The sequence below is a fragment of the Microtus ochrogaster genome, chromosome 19 (assembly GCF_000317375.1).
Source record: "Microtus ochrogaster isolate Prairie Vole_2 chromosome 19, MicOch1.0, whole genome shotgun sequence".
NCBI lineage: Eukaryota > Metazoa > Chordata > Mammalia > Rodentia > Cricetidae > Microtus > Microtus ochrogaster.
In genome coordinates this window covers 45,472,668-45,492,035 of record NC_022021.1, presented here as the reverse complement: position 1 = coordinate 45,492,035, position 19,368 = coordinate 45,472,668, and the positions used below count along the sequence as shown (strand labels likewise).

The 19,368-nt window shown below is 43.3% G+C and overlaps 1 protein-coding gene across 3 annotated transcripts in view; it reads right to left on the bottom strand.

The window, feature by feature from the left end:
* Window positions 1-19,368, bottom strand: part of Ctnnd2 (catenin delta 2) — a 755,848-nt gene that overhangs the window by 171,618 nt on the left and 564,862 nt on the right. For all 3 annotated transcript variants that reach the window (XM_005356666.3, XM_026783687.1, XM_026783688.1), the window contains one exon: window positions 10,314-10,527. In XM_005356666.3, coding sequence (XP_005356723.1) covers window positions 10,314-10,527 — 214 coding nt within the window. The remainder of the gene's footprint in view (window positions 1-10,313; window positions 10,528-19,368) is intronic.

Sequence of the window (19,368 nt, the reverse complement as noted above, 5' to 3'; positions counted from 1 at the left end):
TCCTTCCTTCCTTCCTTCCTTCCTTCCTTCCCTCCTTCCTTCCTATGAGTGGACCACACGTGATAGAGTGCAGGCATCATCTCCCATCACTCCTGTGTTCTTTCCCAGAGTGCTAGAGGGCTCAACCAAAACACCTGTTGGCTTGTCTGGTAAGGCTGAGCTCTAACCTTTTTCCTCTTATTAGAGTAACCATAGAGATTTGAGCTTCCTGGTCTCCGTGAGAGGTACCCTGGCATTTGCTAGAGGAGGACCATGAAGCTGCCAGGCCCCACAGGAGGGTGTCTATTCTTGGCTGTACATGTCTACAGTCTTAGCCACTTCTCCTGTGATAAAACACTTCCACCAAAGCAGCTGATGGGGGAAATGGTTTATTTTGGCTTATAGCTGCAGAGGTATACAGTCCCCCATGGCAGGAACATGACAGCAGGCAGAGAAGGAGAGACTGTATGGTGCCAGGAGCAGGAAGCTGGCCAGTCACACTGCATCTTCACTTAGGATACACTCTGCTTACAGAGTCCAGGATTCTACTCAGGAGATAGTGGCACCCACAGTGGGTACTGGATGAGATTGAGGCTTCTGTCGACTGTAACCTGAGGGACAGTATAACTAAAGCTCTACTGGTTCGCAGTCACTCACACCCATGCAGGTATCTGTGACTACTTTTCCCACTCCCCGTATAGGTAGACTAAGTGATTCTAATGCAGGCCCCAGGGGCTACACACTGGAAAGGTTTCTAGCTACAGCTCTATAGAGTTGGCCAACTCCTGTTGTGGAATCCAAAGGGAAATCCATGCTCAACACAGAGACTTGGCTGAGCCTTCCAGAGATCTGCCAGAGACTGAAATAGAGAAAGGAAAGCCAACAGCAGGTCCCAATATGGAGGCATGAAGAGCTTTTGAGGAAGCAGAAACTGGGAGGCAGAGTCATGGAGCAACTGTGCCGTGGTGGGTACACACATATCTCCGTCACCAGGAGAGGCTGACTCGCAGACTGTGTGGGGATGTCAGATCCAGCCAGTTCCACAGCAAACAGAAGAAAAGCAGCTGCCGTGGCACAGTATGGAGAAATGTGTGCGGCTAACCAGCCACGGGGAACTGGATGCTGCCAGCTGCCAGCACACATCCTCTACCTGGGGCACCAGACGGCTAAGGAAAAACTCACGGAGAGGAAACTCGGAGACTGGAGCGATGGTTCATCCAATGAGGCCACTTGCACAAGCGTTAGGACTTGAGCTGTTGCCCTGTTTGCATCTGCCAACCTTCAGAATTCCCCGCGGACAGCCTCACCTGGAGCCAGGAAGGAAGGGAGTCTCCAGTACCTACATAAAGAACTGGGTGTGGATACACACAGGTCTGTAACCCCAGCATTTGGGTGGGAGGGGAACACTGGAGCCTTCTAGAATACAGCCTGGCTCCAGGTTCAGAAAGACCCCATTTCAAGGGACTGTGGGAGAGAGTGATGGATGGGCAGGACAGCAGACATCCGTCCATTCTCCCCCAGCCTCCAGGCATGCTCACAGTACACACATGCATCAGGGAAGAATGTTACCTCACGTCAGACCTGATACAGTGGGTTATGCTAAGTTGTCTCAGCTGAGCTGAGCTGGCGCTACACTTTGAAGAACTCCCTTCCTTCCCGGCTCTAGGTGAGGCTGTCCACAGGGAATTAAGAAGTTTGGCAGGGACCAATGAGGCAATAGCCGAAAGTTCTAAACATTTCAGGCAAGGCACAGCCAGCACTGACCTATGCACGCTTTCATTGCTATGCTGTGTCCCCTTCTGGGAAGGAGGCATCATGGGCACACAGATCTGTCTGCTCACACCGAAGCTCTTCTCTCAGCTTCCCCAGGCCCAGACATAGGAGAGCTCTGAAACTTCACTCATGGTCAGAATGTAGTCAGTGACCAGCATTAGAGGACATCAGTCTGTCCTCCCAGGTCCTGGTTGGTCACTGTTGTCATCCATGCTTTCTGTCCAGCTTTTGTTCCTGACGATAGCCTGATGACCAGTGTCTCTTCCTAGCTCATCACTTGGCACAGAGTATTCATTGCCAGCTCTGACTACAATATCAGGACTAATCCTGACGTTAAGTCCATTTTCCATGTCACTCCCAGGGTGTCTGCTCCTCCAGGGTAACTATAGCTCGTAGACCTGATGGGATGGGTTGCCTCCATGCCACACTGATATTGTAAGGTGACTTGAACACTTAAAATTCCACTGTCCAAAATAAGCAACAGGTTACAGACAATTCACCTTCAGGTGGTAAATGTTTAACACCAAAATGAAAGATTTATTTATGTAACTTTGTGATGTGTATGCATGTTTTGTTAGCATGTATGTATGTTTGTGTGCCATGTATGTACCTTACAGGAGGAGGCCAGAAGAAGGGGTCAGATCCCCTAGGACTGGAGCTGTAGATGATTTTGAGCAATCATGTGAGTGCTGGAAATGAACCTGGGTATTTTGGAAGAGCAGCCAGTGTTCTTAACCACTGAGCCATCTCTCTACCTCTTTTACCACCATAATTAACCTAGACAACGTTTCTCTTGATTAAATTCAAGTTCACTGATAATGGACTCTTGAAGCGAATTGAAACCAGATTGGTATTGCTTTTCCTAAGTTCAAGGGTGAACCTTTGTCCAGATACTCCAGTGAGCAGAGTGACAGCCCATCAAAGACATCCTCTCCTTAGCCCTTCAAGCCCGTGATTACAGCCCCACCCACTCTGAACTAGAACACACAATGACAAGAGACACTGGCCTTTTAAACTTTATTTTGTTTTTGAACTTTCGTGTCTTTGGATTTCAACATGAAATAGGCTTTACCCTTTGATTTTAATTTCTTCTTGGGAATTTGATATTTCTGCATTGTTGTCTTGTCCTTCTGGGACATCTGTATTCATTTTCACCTCTGTGTTGTTGCCTTTCCTTACTGTGATGCCATGATTCACTGTGCTGGACAACACGGGTACATAGCGTTTGGAATAAGGAATGAAATTGGGGTTTAATTTTGAATTCTGAGAACATTATGGCTCTGAATTTGATGAAAAATCTTGCTTGCATTTCACCATTTCAGTAACTCTTGTGGTGATGTGTAAACGCTCTGCCCAGAATTCTAAATGACCCTTTCCCTCAAGAGCCATAAGGGTGGAAGAAAAGCTGCCATGATAAACCATGTAGCGCCTGCTTGTGAAGGAGCCTCTGGGTGGTTGTAGAAAACTGGGTAAAAGGAAAAGTGCTTTGGGGCTGGGGGATGTAGTTCAGTTGTACAGTGCTAGTGGAATATGGCTTCAACCCACAGCATCATCATCATCATCATCATAATAATAATAATAGTAAATGTCTTTAATTAGTAAGTTCAAGGAGCTGCAGCGCCAAGAGTAATGCCACCAACCTGGCTTCCACAAAGAAGGAGGATAATATTCACCAATATTTACACTTTGCTTCATCCATCACTGTTGAGAAGTCACACGGGGAAGGTATTATTCATTAGGAATCTAATGGAGTAAGGAAGAGAACGGAAAGACGTATGGAAGTGTAAGGGCATCTCATCCTATGTCTTCAACATGCAAACAGAAGGAGTTCAGTGGACTAGTGGGGCTGTGAGGGATCCAGTTAGGGCTGGGTCTAGCCAGGGGGTCTGTTTCAATGAGGAGACTGGCTGTCCGGATGGACTTTCAGGAAGATTTTCCCAGAAGGCAAGCATGTAGCATATGGAAAGGAGAAAGGAAGGGAGAAGCTCTAAAGGCACTGTCTAGAAACAGTGGGCTAGTCCCTGCTCTCTCTGCCCCAACCACATAAGAACAGCACTCACTCACAGGCAGGAACGTGTTGGCTCATCCCTGCAGGCAGAGCAATTACACAAGACCAATAACTCCGATGAACTTCAGAAAAAATAAAGAGCAGAAAGCTGGTAGTGTAATGGAGGGCTAAAAGGTTTCCCTAGCGAAAATTCAGTCGTGAAGAAAAGCCTACCTAAAAAAGGGCCCTTCCACAAAGTCTACCCTACCAGTTCACCTTCACTAATGGTTCACCACATAGAACATGTCACATTTGCACGCACAGAGCTCAACAAAGCCCAGTTTCCCTCTGTTTTATAAGTTAGAAAATCTAGGGTGATGGTCAGGCCAAGGCATGCCTGTGATACTACAGAGACAATCGCCCCCAAATAGAAGAGTGGACGCTAGGGGAAAGTGAGATAAGTCATGCTACACAACATTGCTAGAGAAATTCTTTAACTGGATGTATTAGTAAAATGAAAATAGAGGGCATAAAATTATAAAGCGAGTTCTTAAAATTAATGAAAGAGATGATATCCTATTGCTCTAGCCTCCTCCCTGAGGCTTATACAAAGAGTGAAGAAAATAAATGCCACAAATAAATATTAGGCAGTGGAAACTCTTCAGTGATTATGTAACAGAGAGGGCAAAGGTCTCCAGATTACATAAAGAAAGAAAAAAAAATAACTTGGGGTCAAAGTCTGAGTAATTACACAGAGGACAGAAAAAGAGGTTATGGGAATTAGTGTTTTTTAAAAGGCAGTATTTCAGCACCGGAGAAGGTCATTTTTTAATGTGGAAGTGTTCATGACCAAGGAAGATTTTTTAAAAGAAAGACACAGCTAGCTAGCAGCACACACCTTCCCAGAGTCCTATAATATCAAAGATAAAATTGCATTCATAAAATATTCCTAAGAAAAATAACTTCCTATCATCAATTCCACATCCAGTATAGTTCACGTACATGTGAGACGTTAAAACAGTGTTCTCTTAATAATACTTCCAGATTGCCCATTTTTAGGAATATGTAACACTAGAGAGGGGGATATTGAGATCTAGGGATCATTGTAACCCAGGGCTGCTGTGCAGTAGATTTTGGGAACAGGACCCTGATGTTGCCAGATGTGTGGGGCTTTGGGATACAATATATGGAGTAGACAGGAGGAGATCAGCGATCACAAAAAGCATGGGCAAAGATTAAAAAACAAAAACTGTATGTTTTCTGTCATATTTGTGTGTGTGTGTGTGTGTGTGTGTGTGTTCACGCACGCGCATGTGTAGTTATACAGAAATGCACAAAGGGGACCATGAAAAGGGAGGAAGAGATTTTAAGGAAAGAAAAATAAAATAAAGAGCAGGTAACAGAATACACAGTATAGATGAACATGCTGTAACGAAATGTTGGGAGCAGTGACCCCCCACCAGATCCTGAATTTCTTGGACTTGTTTTCCCATGATCTGAGTGCCTACAGCTGCTCTGAGCACGAGACCCTCAGGAGTTCCTGATGGCAGGGGAGTGGTTTCTGGTGCGTTTAGCTGTGGCTGGGGCGTGGCTATCCCTACATAAGCTGCCCTTGGACACAATAAAGGGGGAATTCTGGCATCAAGGATGACCCGTGTCTTTGTCTGTGAGTCTGTGTGCTTCCACCTCCAGCCCCTTGCTTGGCTCATGAACTGTATGGTGGCGCATAGAGCGCAGACGGGCGTGGTGCGCCGCCACGAAACCCATTACTTTGTATGCCAACTTAAAACCCAAGAAAGAAAAATGAAATCATTGGCAAGGTTGAGTCAGTGCCTGGTCTCCTTAATGAAAAGAAAGGACCATTTGGGCACATGCAGCATACACAGAATATCCCCTACAGCTCTAGAAGTGATGCTCCTAAGAACACTTGCTTTAACCCAATGGAAAACCTACTAACCAAGTCTTCTGCTCCAATAAACACTGTTTTATTATGATTTGTGAAGCATTCTCAAAATTTCAGTTGTGTATTCCAAAATTTATGCTGATTCCTTCCACACTGAGAGAGAGAAAACCTTGCATTAGTCAAGGCCACAGGACAGGCAGCATTTTTAATTGGTGCGCTTGCTCCCAGGCACCGTGAGGAATGGGCAGCAGGGAATAACTCCGACTGGGGTTAAATACAAGCCTGATCATTATCTCATCATAATTATTGCACAGAAGGAAAATTATGTATTCCCAGGTCTACTACACGGCGGAGAAATACAGGCCGCTGGGAGCTGAGGCCGCAGTGTGAGCAGGCAGGTGTTTTCCAGCCTCTATGGCTGTGTGCTGCATACAGATACCTCTATTTTTAACATTTAATTACTGTTCAAACAATTTTCCAAGAATTATTCAATAAACAATTTATAGACCTGGAGGATGATTGCTTTATTTTAGTCTTCTATTGTTTGCATTCTGGCTTCCTCAGTATCTGTTTTGAATTGGTAGATGATACACCTTGCACAGGGTAATGCATTTGAATTGGTAGATACACCTTGCACAGGGTAATGCATTTGAATTGGTAGATACACCTTGCACAGGGTAATGCATTTCATGTGGACATCTTAATGCAGCGATGTCAGGAGCTTGACCGTGTCACGGCCCACTCATCTCTCCCTCTCCTGTGAGTCCCTCTAGCTTCCCTAGAGAGCTCACCTCTACTTTCCTGCCACATATACATGCGTGATTTTATGAATCTATATAAATTCTATGACCCCAAATGAGAGAAAAGGTGATAATTTCCTTCATATGCTAATCTCTAGGTGCATCCACTTTCCTGTGAACAACACAATGTTGTCCTTTACTGATGAATACAATTACAGTGTGTGTATATGCCACTTTTCACTCATTTCCCTGCTGATGGGCACAGAAGCCGATTCCGAGACTTAATAGCAAGATTTTATCCAAATTCCTGCTTATAAAACATGTTCAAGTCACCCAATTCATCACCTTACAATTAAGCACATCCCAATATATAACTATAGACAGAACGACTCCAAAGAACCCCTCTCCCTGGCCCCCATTTCCCAATGCAGTGTATTGCTCAGGGGCAGGAGACAGACAGAAATAACTCCCTTTACCTAGAGGACCCTAACACACACCACATCATGAGACCTTGATGAGTTCTCATCATGCCTCCTGGAGAACTGAGAAGTCACAGTTTGATATAATTCATGCGTGGACACTTGACCTCATTGCCAAAGGATCTGCAGAGCTATTGAGGCTCCTTGGAGCAAATGAAGTGAAGCAAGCCACTCTCACATCCTCGTCTGCCCTCTATAGTCATTGATTTCCTCATGGCTCATCTAGTAAGTTTATAAAATGTGGATACATTTGTCAGAATATTCCTGTTTCCTTCAGGATGTGGTGTGAAGAGATGCCATGACCACCACAACTCTTATACACATTTAGTTGGGTCTGACTTATGGTTTCAGAGGTTTAGACCATTATCATCATGGCATGACAGGATGCAGGTAGGCAGGGTGCCGGAGAAGGTCCTGAGAGTTCTGCATCTTGATCCGCAGGCAGCAGAAAGAGACTGTGTGCCACACTGGGCATAGCTTGAACATATGAGACCTAAAACCTGGCCCACAGTGACACACTTCCTCCACCAAGGCTACATATACTCCAATGAAGCTACACCTCCTAAGAGTACCACACCCTATAGGCCAAACATTCAAACACGAGTCTATGGGGGCCATTTCTATTCAAGCCATCAGAGAATCTTTATCATTAATACACAGGCACCGGTCATTCAGAGCAGGGCTTCACTGAGGCAGTGAGTTCCAGATAGAGGGTGGTTAGTTAACAAGTCTACAGACTACCCACCAGCTGGGTCCTGTGAAGTGCTTGAGGCATGAATGGAAAGGATGACATTCCTGGGCTCACATAGGCAGGGTTACTATATCAAGAAGACCATGGGACTTGGGTGGAGACAAGTGTCTCAGAGGACGAGAGAGAAAGAGACATGGGAGGGTTCGATGACCTTGGGGCTGCCCTGGGTTAGGGGAACTGAAACCATGAATTCCCCACGCTCTGCAAAAGGCAACAGAATCAGCGCTCCGAAGCCCCCTTTGGCAGATGACATGGGCCAGTGCTGAAGATGAAAATGAGATACCTTCAATTCACCTCACTTCCTGTTCCTCAGGCCGGGGGATTGACTTTTGCTTAGATCTGATCACTGGTGTGCTGTCTAAACAGAAGCCAACTGAGTTCTGCAGGCTTATTGGTATCCCCCAGGTCTCTGTCATTGGGGACACCTGGGAGGTTTTGCATTCTCAGCGCCCGCCCCTTTGTGCAAGCTTGTCCTCACAGGTACTTTCCTTCTTCCCGTTTCCTTCGGTGGGATGGTACTGCAGCCCAAGTTTGCTATTTAACATCACCTACAGAGCTAATTCCAGCTACAGCAAGACTATAGGAACATAGTCTCTGGGAAGGCAGGGAACATTGGCTAGGGTGCTAACTTTGATTGTTCATAATTGATTCGCTGCTGTTTCAAAGACAGTGTTCCTTTCAGGAAGGAAGGCGAAGAAAGTTTTGGCCACCATGGGGACACACTTGTCTAGCTTTCCTCAGGAGAAGCAGAGTAAGAAGGGAAGGTCTCTGTATGTCAAGTACTAACCACATCACCACATCCTTCCCATAGCTGAAGCTTCGCCACAAGTGTTTTTGACCCTCTAAGAAGGAAGTGGTTTTTTTTTTTTATTACTTCCAAATGGAGTTCACAGAGACATTTCTACCATTGTTTTGGGTTAAAATGGTAGTTTCCAAGATCTTCCAAAGGCGGCAGGGGAATGCTCCAGCTTCTCTCAACTCCTTTACAGGCAGCTCAAGGGCCAGCAGCAGCTCATGCAATGAGTTTCTCTACGTCTGACGTTTACACCATTGCTTTACCAACAGGACAATCACTATTGAAGCAGCCTAGAGATAATGGTTTTACAGACAATACAAAGCTGACTTAATTCCAAGTCTTTTCCAAGCAGGAGATAGCATGTACAGCTTACACAGAAGGCACTGTAGACTCTCATTCTCTTGGCTTTCTGCATCCAGTAGCAAAATCTTTATGCACCAAACATCTTGTTTCCATCACACATATTGCGACCTTTTCTCCCATGCATTCCCAACTCACACTCAACCAGTGACAATAAAGGCCGTCTTGCATAACCATAATGACAGGGAGTAGTTCAGATTATCTAACTCACCTCCAAACAGTTCTCAAAATTCACACAGTGCACATAATGACCACTTTACCTTGCCTGACCCATCTGAGCTTATTGTGAAACATTACTTTAATAATACTCTAACCCTTGCCAATAATTATTTCCACAAGGAAAACCCTCTACTTACAGAAAAATGAAGAGGAAATAAAGCCAGCAAGCAAGTAAGGATTGGTGGAGGACATAACAAAGAAAAAATAAAAAAGAACGAGGCAATGTTCTGGTTTAAATGTCTGGTTTAAACTTAGCTAAAAACAAGAAAGGGATAAAACAATGCCATTGGAGGAAGAAGACACAAAGAGATGTACTGAAACTGGGAGTCTGGACCCGGCCTTGTGTGCCTATTTATGACTCTGTAGCTTGAGCTATGTATTTCCTTAAATAAGTTTTTCACACGTCTCATCCGCGTAGATACAGGGAAATTTTAGACCTGAGACAGAAGGTCAATGCAATGGTATCGTGGATAATTAAGAGATCTTTTGGGAGAGTTGCATTTGGAATTCATTTGTCAAAGACTTGCTTGTGGGGTACTGTAATGAACCAGATGCCAACATCACCTACAACAGTAGCAAGCATAACGAAGAAGAGGAAGTTTCAGAGCAATTTGGAATCCCATACCGGGGACATGCAGGTCATTAGAACTCCAACAAGTTCAGACCACACACTTACAGAGTGAAGAATGACAGCGGTTAACGTTTACTCTGTCCAATTATTCCAAGAAATGGATGGGCTGGCTGCTTTCAACAGTCTCTCTGTTTGCACCCTCATTAATCTACAAGCTACCATTATTAGGTCTAAAACCCAAAGTTCTGTGAATGTGGAAAGGCATTCAAGTTAACTTTCAAATAGTTCTTTAGTATTCGGTACTACAACCTTGGGACTTGGAGCACGCAGGGGTATTTTACTCAATAAATTCACACTAGAAGCTCAATATGCTCAGTATACTTATAAACCAGAACATGCGGCTGATTGCCAATAGCTTGAATGTCTCGGCATTTTTATCAGGTATTTCTAATGTTACTCTAATGATGGCCTGTGGGTCCTGTAAGATATTCAACTACTTCTAAAGCATATGACAAAGACTGAAGTAAGATCACAGAATTTTGCTGATAGCTGCCTTTACTGGATGATTGAGTATGATCAACCTATGTGAGTTACCTTTGATAGTATTTTGCTTACTGACTGTAAATTGGAGAATGACCATGTTATCAGACCTGGGAGGCTCTGTGTTGTCATGCTTGGTTCCTACATTTGCTACTGGGCTAGAAAACAAAACTCGCATCTGGAGACAAACAGATCCAGTTCATGAGAAACCTCACCTGTGACCAGCTCCCGGATCTCCAGGTCTGTGGTCTTGCGAAGCAGTCTCACCAGCGCTGGGATGCCACCACAGTTTTTCAGGGCGATCTTGTTGTCATCGTTAGCCTTCCCATACACCAAGTTCCTCAGAGCCCCACAGGCACTACGGTGGACTTCCGTCATCCTGTGATCCAGCAGGTCCACCAGGAGCTGTATGCCTCCTTGTCTCCTTATCTGAAAGAGCAAGGGGAACAGCTTTGGCCTTGAAGAGTCAAGTTCCACTGTCTGAGCCCAAGAATTGTTTTCCTCAGAAAACCCACTACCAACAAACTGCCCAGACTGAATTAGGCTTAGGAAGGGGAAAGAAAACATCCTAGGCAGCCACCTTAATATCCGACCACTAAGGAGCTGAATGTACCGCTTTTGAACGACAGAATCTTGGAAATATGATTTTAACTTCATAATGGGTGCCTCCGACATTTCTTTAAAAGAAACAATAATGTCACGTGCTCATGGAGTTAGAATGATTACGGTTCGTGACATCTTACTGAAATTTACCACTGTCTTCAAGGGCAGCAGTTGATACAGAAAACACTGAAAGTCTACTCAACATAAGAAGGAGAAGATCTCAAACACGGAAAAGCTGAAATAACAGATCCAAGGGTTTTTTTTCTCAGAAGCTTTGGGGGATGAAGAAGGTCACTTTGAGTGCGAGGCACAGCATGGGTGGCCCCAGAAGGCACATCGTACTTAAGTCTTTGATTAACAATGGTGAAGAGCACATTATGTTTCCGTGTTCTGTTTGTTGAAAAGAAATGGTCATCTATAGATGAACGCAACAAATGCTTCATGATATGTGTTCCAGATTTATGTTCTTTTTGCTGCCTGTTAACACTGGGGGCAATTTAAATATTTAAATCCAAAAGAGAACAAAGTAGCTCATTAATACACAGACTCTTTCTCGGCATGGCCATCAGCAAAACCACATCTGAAGTCTGCTGTGTTTATGGGGACAACCACCTGATTCACTTGTGAATGCTGCTTTGTCTTTCTTTAGACTGCAGTGTTAGTAGGGATGAAGGACTGACACCTCTGAGATTTAATTTTCATATTCCAGAAAATGTATTCATCCCAGAAATGTGCTAGGACGCATGCTGTATCCTGCCACCCTCTCAATGGTGCTCATGCTGCAATCTGGGCATGCCTACTCCCCCCTCCAGCATCCCACAGTCCCATAGGACTGTAGTCTTCATCTGCTTCACCAATACGTTTTCACTCCAAGTGCATTTCCATGCTCATGGTAAATGTTCACCGCATAAGAAATGAATGAATGAAGAGAGTTAATTAATATACAACTTGCTACCTTAGGGTTCTACAGATTTACTAAAATATTGCTGTTCAAAATTGAGCAATATGCCCTGCAAAGGAAAGAGGGGGGAAAGGCCTTTTGTGACTAGTCCAGGAGGCGGTATGCGGGAATCTCAAGGGGGCATTTCCCACACCAGCTTACAAACAGAAGGAGGGAAGGAAGGCTTCGCGCATACCGGGTGGAACACTGATGACTCATTAGGAGCCTATGAGAAGCGTTTTCACTCACGCACACAATGCAAACAAAAAAAAAAGAAGAAAGCCTCGCAGTGCTCACAGAACCCCATTTCTTTCGTCCAGAAAGCATGATGTAGCGTTTCGTGTATTGTGCCTCCCATGGGAAAATCACTAGAGAAGACAGAGGGGAAGACTCCTGGGGCACAGCACTGCTGAGTGAATGCAGAGTTCTCTTCTGTGCACTGTGCACAGCCTGCAGGGGGTAAGGATGCCTGGGGAAGTCATCTGAAAGGACTGATGAATTGATTTAAGAAACAAAACAAAACAAAACAATGGAACCGGAAACAATGTCCCTACCTCACAATTTTATCCCAGGCTTATCTGGCAGCATTCAGAAGAGCTGTGTGTGTCTGTGTGTGTGTGTGTGTGTGTGTGTGTGTGTGTGTGTGTGTGTGTGAGATGAACTGAGCATGTCTGCACTGCAGCCCCAGCCATTTCATCACCTCAACTCAGAGGGGTGCTTCATGTGTACACAAAGGCTAGAAGGAAAGCCCTTTTTTTTTCCCTCTGTGTGTATTTGCATATGTGTTCTGTGCTTTATAATTCTATGAATTCTAATAATGAAGCCATGGAGAGAGAAGAAATAAATCTCACCAGATAGTGAACCTATCAGGCATAGATATTAAAAGTGGGAGAAAGTCAGTAAGTTACTTTTTAATTTTGTAAATATGTTTAATTTGTGATAATATATTTCACATTTATACAATTTAGTGAAGTAATATGCAATAACAGTTCTGGAAGCTGAACGGCAGGTCCTTGCTTGCGTGCGCATATGTGCTGGCTGACATGTGTGTGTATGTGTGCACACGCATGAGAAGGGTAGAGGCTGAGATTGGTGTCTTACTCAACTGCTTTTCCTGGGGTGGTATTATTGAGGTGTGGCCTTGCAGGAGTAGGTGTGGCTTTGTTAGAATAACTACGCCACTGGCAGCAGGCTTTTAGAAGCTCAAGCCAGGCCCAATGGCTCTCATGCTCTTCCTGCTGCCTGCCAATCGAGATGTATAACTCTCAGCTACTTCTTCAGTACTGTGTCTGCCTACATGTCCCCATGCTTCCCACCATGACAATAATGAACTAAACCTCTGAATTGTAAGCTATCCCCAATTACTGTTTTATTTTCTAAGAGTTGCCTTGGTCATGGTATCTCTTCACAGTAATAGAAACCCCAACTAAGACAATTCCTGCTCTCTACATTAGATTTTGAGAGAGGATCTCTTACTGAATATAGAGTTCATGGAGCCCCAGGGATTTTCTGGCTCCACCTGCCCACTGCTGGCATCACATATGTAAACCACTACGTCTCCAAGTTTTTACGCGGGTGCTAGGGATCTGAAAGCAAGTCCTCTGGCTTGCATAGCACACTTTACTGACTGCAGTATCCCCCCAACTCTTTCTGCACAAGTCTTTAAAAGTCAAACCTTAAAAGACTTTAGTTTTTATGGATTATTAAAACACAACTCTATGGTAGCTAATATGTAATGTTTTATATACTACAACAACAAAATAAAATCCAGGTGAAGAATATCACCCCAGTTGTAAGCGAGTAGATAATTACTATGCATTAAAGAGTGGTAGATGGCATGCCCAAGGTGGCTTCTTTTTGGAGCAGTTTGTATGCATTTCAGATTCCTTTCTGTCTTCTCCTGCCTCCATTTTCTTTTCAGCGTTGAATAACATCCTGCTTCTGGATGTACTATTGTGAATTTATCTGTTCCTCTATTAGACAGGTTGTGGCTTGCAAGTTTTAAAACTTATGTACCAAGCCACCTAAACATTTGCTCAATTTTGTATGTACTTTAGTTTTGAATTCCTCTGGATAAATACAAGAGTGTGATGGTTGAATCTTATGAGAATAATCAGTTTGGTAAAAGCAGCTGGGCACTCTAGCAAAGCAGCTGCTGTACCACTGTGCATGGCCCCCACAACCTCCTGTTGTTCCATGACCGTGCAGCAGCTAATGTTCTCAGTGCCTGGATTCTCGGCACTGCCAAGTGTGCAGTCGAATGGCCCTGTGTTTTCCCTCTCCTAAGATCTCTGAATAAATCAGATTTACTTGCTCTAATGCGTGGTGTTAAATAAAATCAATAGGAAATGCAGATGGGACGATCACAGCTTGTTTGAGTTAACTACATCCCTGAACCTGACAAAATCAGAAAATGATCACAAAGGATTTTTATTCCTTCTTATCCCAGATTGCCAGCCTTAACTTGTTTATTATTACATAGCTCTTTGACATATGGCTGACTTATTCAATAGTTTCTATGTAGATATATCTATTTCTCTACCTCGTTAGGATCTAGATGGGACCCAGTCTATCAAGAACTAAGAGGATGCAGGCTGATGGCCTCCACCTTCAGTGACGAAGTATGAGTTCGTTAACCAAAGCAAAACTGTCTGTCCTGTTGGGTTGTTGACAGACAAGAGATTCTTTTCTTTGCTCTTTCTTTTTCCTTCATTTTTAAAAATGTATCTCAGGATGGTCTTGAACTTAAGATCCTTCTGCTTCTGAATACTGGGCTTGTGAAATAAAATCAGTGAGGCAAAAGATGCTTCTATAGAACCTAAATAAACATAAGCCCATGTGCTTACCTCCAAATAATAAACAAGTATACTTCAGAGGGGCCACAGTGTGTTTCAGTTACACAGTGGAAGACACTGTGAAGAGTTTGAGAGAGAATCTCCATCTGCTCTTTTTCTCCTTCTGGTTATGTGAAACAATTCGCTCCCTCTGCCTAATAGGTCAATCAAGATGAGTTATATTTGTTTTTAAATTGTGTATCATAGACAGAGCACAGCATCAAGATTCCCTGCAATTCAAATTGTGGCTCCTCTCTACCTTTTTAGACAGTTAATTTCTATAAACATGGACAACATAAGGGTACTTCATAGGGTTGGTTGTTCTCAGGACTAAACAAGATTTAAAATATTGTTTTCTTGATGTCATCCATCATTCCTGTCTCTTATAGTCTTTTCCAACGCTCTGCCATGCTGCCCCGAGCCTCCGAAGGATGGTGTGTGATACAGATGTCCCATATGGACTAAGTATGCTTCGGGCTCCTATTCTCGTCCCATTGACCAGTTCTAGGTCTCTGTGTTAATAACTATCTGCTGTGATCAGAATCTTTTTCAATGAGGGTTGAGAAATGGCACTAATCCATGGATATAGTGATACGTTACCATGAAGGCAGACCTTAGACCTGAGCAAATTCAAGCAGGACAAAATTCTGGCCTGTGTCGGGGAGGTTGGCATAAAGTTTCGCCCTAGCTGAGGATCTACTGCACTCTAGAGCTAACGGGAAAGAATCATTTCTTCTTTACAGATATGACCCTGCTCAGTCAGATCACCATGGTCTAGGCAGTAGCCTCATATCCAAGAGTATTAGAGCAGCACAGACCAGACTTGATGAGTTTTAAATTATTATTTCTAAAAAGCAGAGACTCAAAGTGAATTAAGTAGAAGTAGGAGAAGCTGGCAATGGAGTGAAACAAAATCCCCCCCCGCCCCCCGGCAATGCGTGGGATCAGGAGAAGCTGGTGAAGGGGTAAAATGAAACATGCCCCCCCCCCCGCAATACTGAAGCAGGCATGGGCAGCCCAGTTATATTGGGTTTCAAGGTATGAGTTGAGGATGACTGACCAGGTCTCTTCCTCAAGGAACAGGTTCCACCAAGATACGAACTTGAATTTCTGAATTCAGAGTCCAGAACATTAACCGCTACACCATGTGAAGGGGTAGTACCATTAAAATACCTAAGATGCTAAACTCCTTCTACACTTAAAGAAATAATAAAAATATTTACAAAAAGATTATTTGTTAAGAAACTTTAACTGTACACCAACTTGTTAAAGGATATTCTTATTAAACTTATTAGCTGGCCAATATGTAAATTAATTTACTGTAAGAATAACATAAATATAGTAGCCAAGAAAAGAAGAAATGCGGTTCCTAACTGTACCTTTATAAAGTGGTTTTGGTGCAAATTAAAAATATTATGTAATACAACCAGAATCCCATCTGGAATGTGGCAAATGGAATCAATAGGGGCTTTGTTATTCTAATCAACTGTATTGATTTACTGGCTATTTAAGAAATAATTTTATATACAAAAATACTGTCCAGTAAGAGTTTTCCTAGCTATATTCTCAATATAAGAAAAATGAATTAATTTATGTTTTAAAAGGGAGTGCAATGCTTGCTTTTCTTTTCATGGTAAGCTAGCAGATTTTCTTAAAGGAATTTAAACAATTTTGAGCAATCCTAGTTCTCTATATATATCAGAAAAATAATTCCTTTTTATGCCAAGAACTGGGATTACACAAAAATACTCAGATTCTCAATTCAAGGTGTTATAATTTTTTAACTGAAATATAAATAAAGAGAACACTTCAATTAACAGAGTAACTTCCAGTAAGTAGAAGAGAAAACAAAACCATAGCAACTGATGCCTCAATAAGAATTTAAATGGGCCAGATGGTCCTCTCTTAGGCAGACTTCCCCAGGCACTACTCTCAGACCTAGGTGGAGGATGTGCGGATTCGTCTTTCATCTTGCACAAAATTACTTGGATTTGCAGTGTGTATTTCTTCCCTGTCTACTCAGGGAATTGTCAGGAAGCAAATGAGACAGCGCAGAGGGATGCTTGAGCAGGGCACAAGCCTACAGATGCATTAATATTTGTGAGTTCTTTCTTCTTGCCACATAAGTATCAACTCTAAAGTCCCCATAATTCATACACTCTTTGCTACCCAGCATAGGTATCTATCTATACAGACTCCAACACCACCAACCCGTCCTTTTTTGGCTGGCACTGGCACCAGAAAAGACCATCCACAGGCAGCTCCCAGAACATGTGACAGAAAAACACCTTGGTAAAGAGACTCTGACATTGTTTGATGTGGGAAGTCCTTCCATATATGTGTTGCTTTTATTGGTTAATGAATAAAGAAGCTGCTTTGGCCTGTGAAAGGGCAGAATAGAGCTAGGTGGGAAAACTAAACTGAATGCTGGGAGAAAGTAGGTGGAGTTAGTGGGATGCCATGTAGCTGCCAGAGGAAGAAGATGTAAGCTGCCAGCTGGAACCTTGCCTGTAGGCCACAGCCTTGTGGTGATGCACAGATTGATAGAGATGGGTTAATTTAAGATACAAGAGCTAGCAAGCAATACACTTAAGTGATTGGCCAAGCAGTGATTAAAACAGTATTGTTTTTGTGTAATTATTTCAGGGCTAGGCAGCTGGGAAAGAAAGAGAAGCCTCTGCCTACAATTTTAAATCTTTTCTAATTACCTTTCACTTAAGTGAAGTAGCTGTGATTATAGTAAATATTAGTAAAGTTTTCTGTCTATAACTGGTTAAAGAAAACCATTTGTCACAGGAGCCTCTGAAATGATCTATTTTACTGCTGTATTAACTTCAAGTTCATAGCACCTCAGGGTCCAATCATTTATAGAGATAAAAGAAGAGGGGAGAATCCTTTATTTGGGATGGAGTATAAATCCCTATCTTCTACACAGTGACACATTTATATAAGCTACTTAAAAAAACACAAAAATACCTGCAACACCACAAAGAAATCCATCTTCCCTTCACTGCAAGGCTCTGCCTACAATTCTCCTCTTGCTAACAATGACCACAATGAAGGTTTCTGGCCTTCACTGCGTGAGAACGAGGTAAGGAGAGGCGTGAGTGTGCGAGCAGTTGGCTACCTGCTGAAGAAACAAGCACAGACACCAAGTGCAACTCAAGCCATCTTACTGAGGGCTGGGGTCTCATGTCCTCCATGTCGTCCTTGGTGACCAGAATTACTGAACCCTAAAGATACCTTAGCTTTCTTTACTGTCTAATGCAGTCATGGAAGGGATTTTTAAAAATACAAGAAAAATTACAAGCTGATTCTCCAAGTTCTTTTCCCAAATGTTACTTGAGGAGGTCTCAGGCTGTCCCATGACAAGATGCCTATCTAGGTTTTTTCAGTAATATATGTAATATAAGTATAGACTGTGTGTGTGGTGTTTGCATATATGTGTGCAGATAGACCCCTCCATGTACATATGGAAGCCAGAGATGGACCCAGGTGTCCTGGTCTATTGTTCTCTACTTAATCTCTTGAGACTGTCTTTCACTGAACCTGGGCTGGCTAGCAGCTGGGACAGCCTTCTGTCCCATTCCCCACAGCTGAAGGTTCAAACAGAGGTCCTTATACTCGAGTAAAACACGGTCTCAATTATTAAGCCATCATCCCCAACCACCTAAGTAGAAATCTATCAATAGCAAGAAAAAAACCTAGTCTATACTCCGCAGCATGGGAACGGTACAAGAAAACATTTGAGTCAAGAGACCCAAGGTCTTTTCTGGATTCTTTTCATGACACAGGAGAAGGAAAGAAGGAGCCCCAGGAGTGAGAACAGGGTTAGCATTTAATGACTGACAGATGGGTTGTTCTACAACTCCTAACGATCCTCCCTGTTCTCTCAGGCATGTGCAGAACACAGTAGAGAGGAGTTTCCCTTGACAGCTCACTTCAAGGCAGACTTGCTATCCTCATTCTTGTGGTCAGTACTGGTTTACGTCTCCCTTGCTTATCTCTCCTTTTCTTCTAGGAAACCCCTGACTCCAAATTACCCAGGGGTAGAGAGGTGCTGGTGTTGCCCTGCCAGGAAGAGCATATACTTTTATCTTCAGGGAGAAGCCTTGGATCTGGGCTATTCCTAGGGCTCCTTTACCCGAGCTTCTGTCTGGGGCTTAAGTTACCCTTTGAGAACACTTGCTTTAAGGCTGAGTGAGAGGACCCTTTCAACTTGAACTTGATGAATAGCAGATATCATTGCTACGCATTTATACAACACAAGAATCAGAATTTTAATAAAAATTAGACTACAGTATACAGAATTCTGTGGAAATAAACAAAGGTTAAGAGCTCTGTGTGAGGAAATTTACATATATTGCTGAAGTACAAAGGAGGTATCTGAAAAAATGTGTCTGGAGGACCACATTTCTGAAACCTTTTATGGAAATTCACACGTGGCTCAGCATGTAGCAGAGTTCTGTGTATGCGGTAGTGTAAATTCTGAAGATCCAAACTCCAAAAGGTTTAGATAAAACCTAATTATCTGGAAACCAGTAAGTCACATCAGAATATAGGATGCTCCCAGATAGTCTCTCCAAGCCTTTACTTTTGTAAAGATCAGGCCACCGCTCATTTGCTTCATCCTCCTGCCTAGCCTTAGGGGAGGGTTAGATGGCCAAGACTTTCCACTTTAGGAGGTAACATGCCTAGACAGGAGTCAGAGACAAAGAAGCTAGAAAAGAAGCAAGTATGGGCCAGGCGGTGGTGGCGCACGCCTTTAATCCCAGCACTAGGGAGGCAGAGGCAGGCGGATTTCTGTGAGTTCGAGGCCAGCCTGGTCTACAAGAGCTAGTTCCAGGACAGGACCAAAAAGCTACAGAGAAACCCTGTCTTGAAAAAATCCAA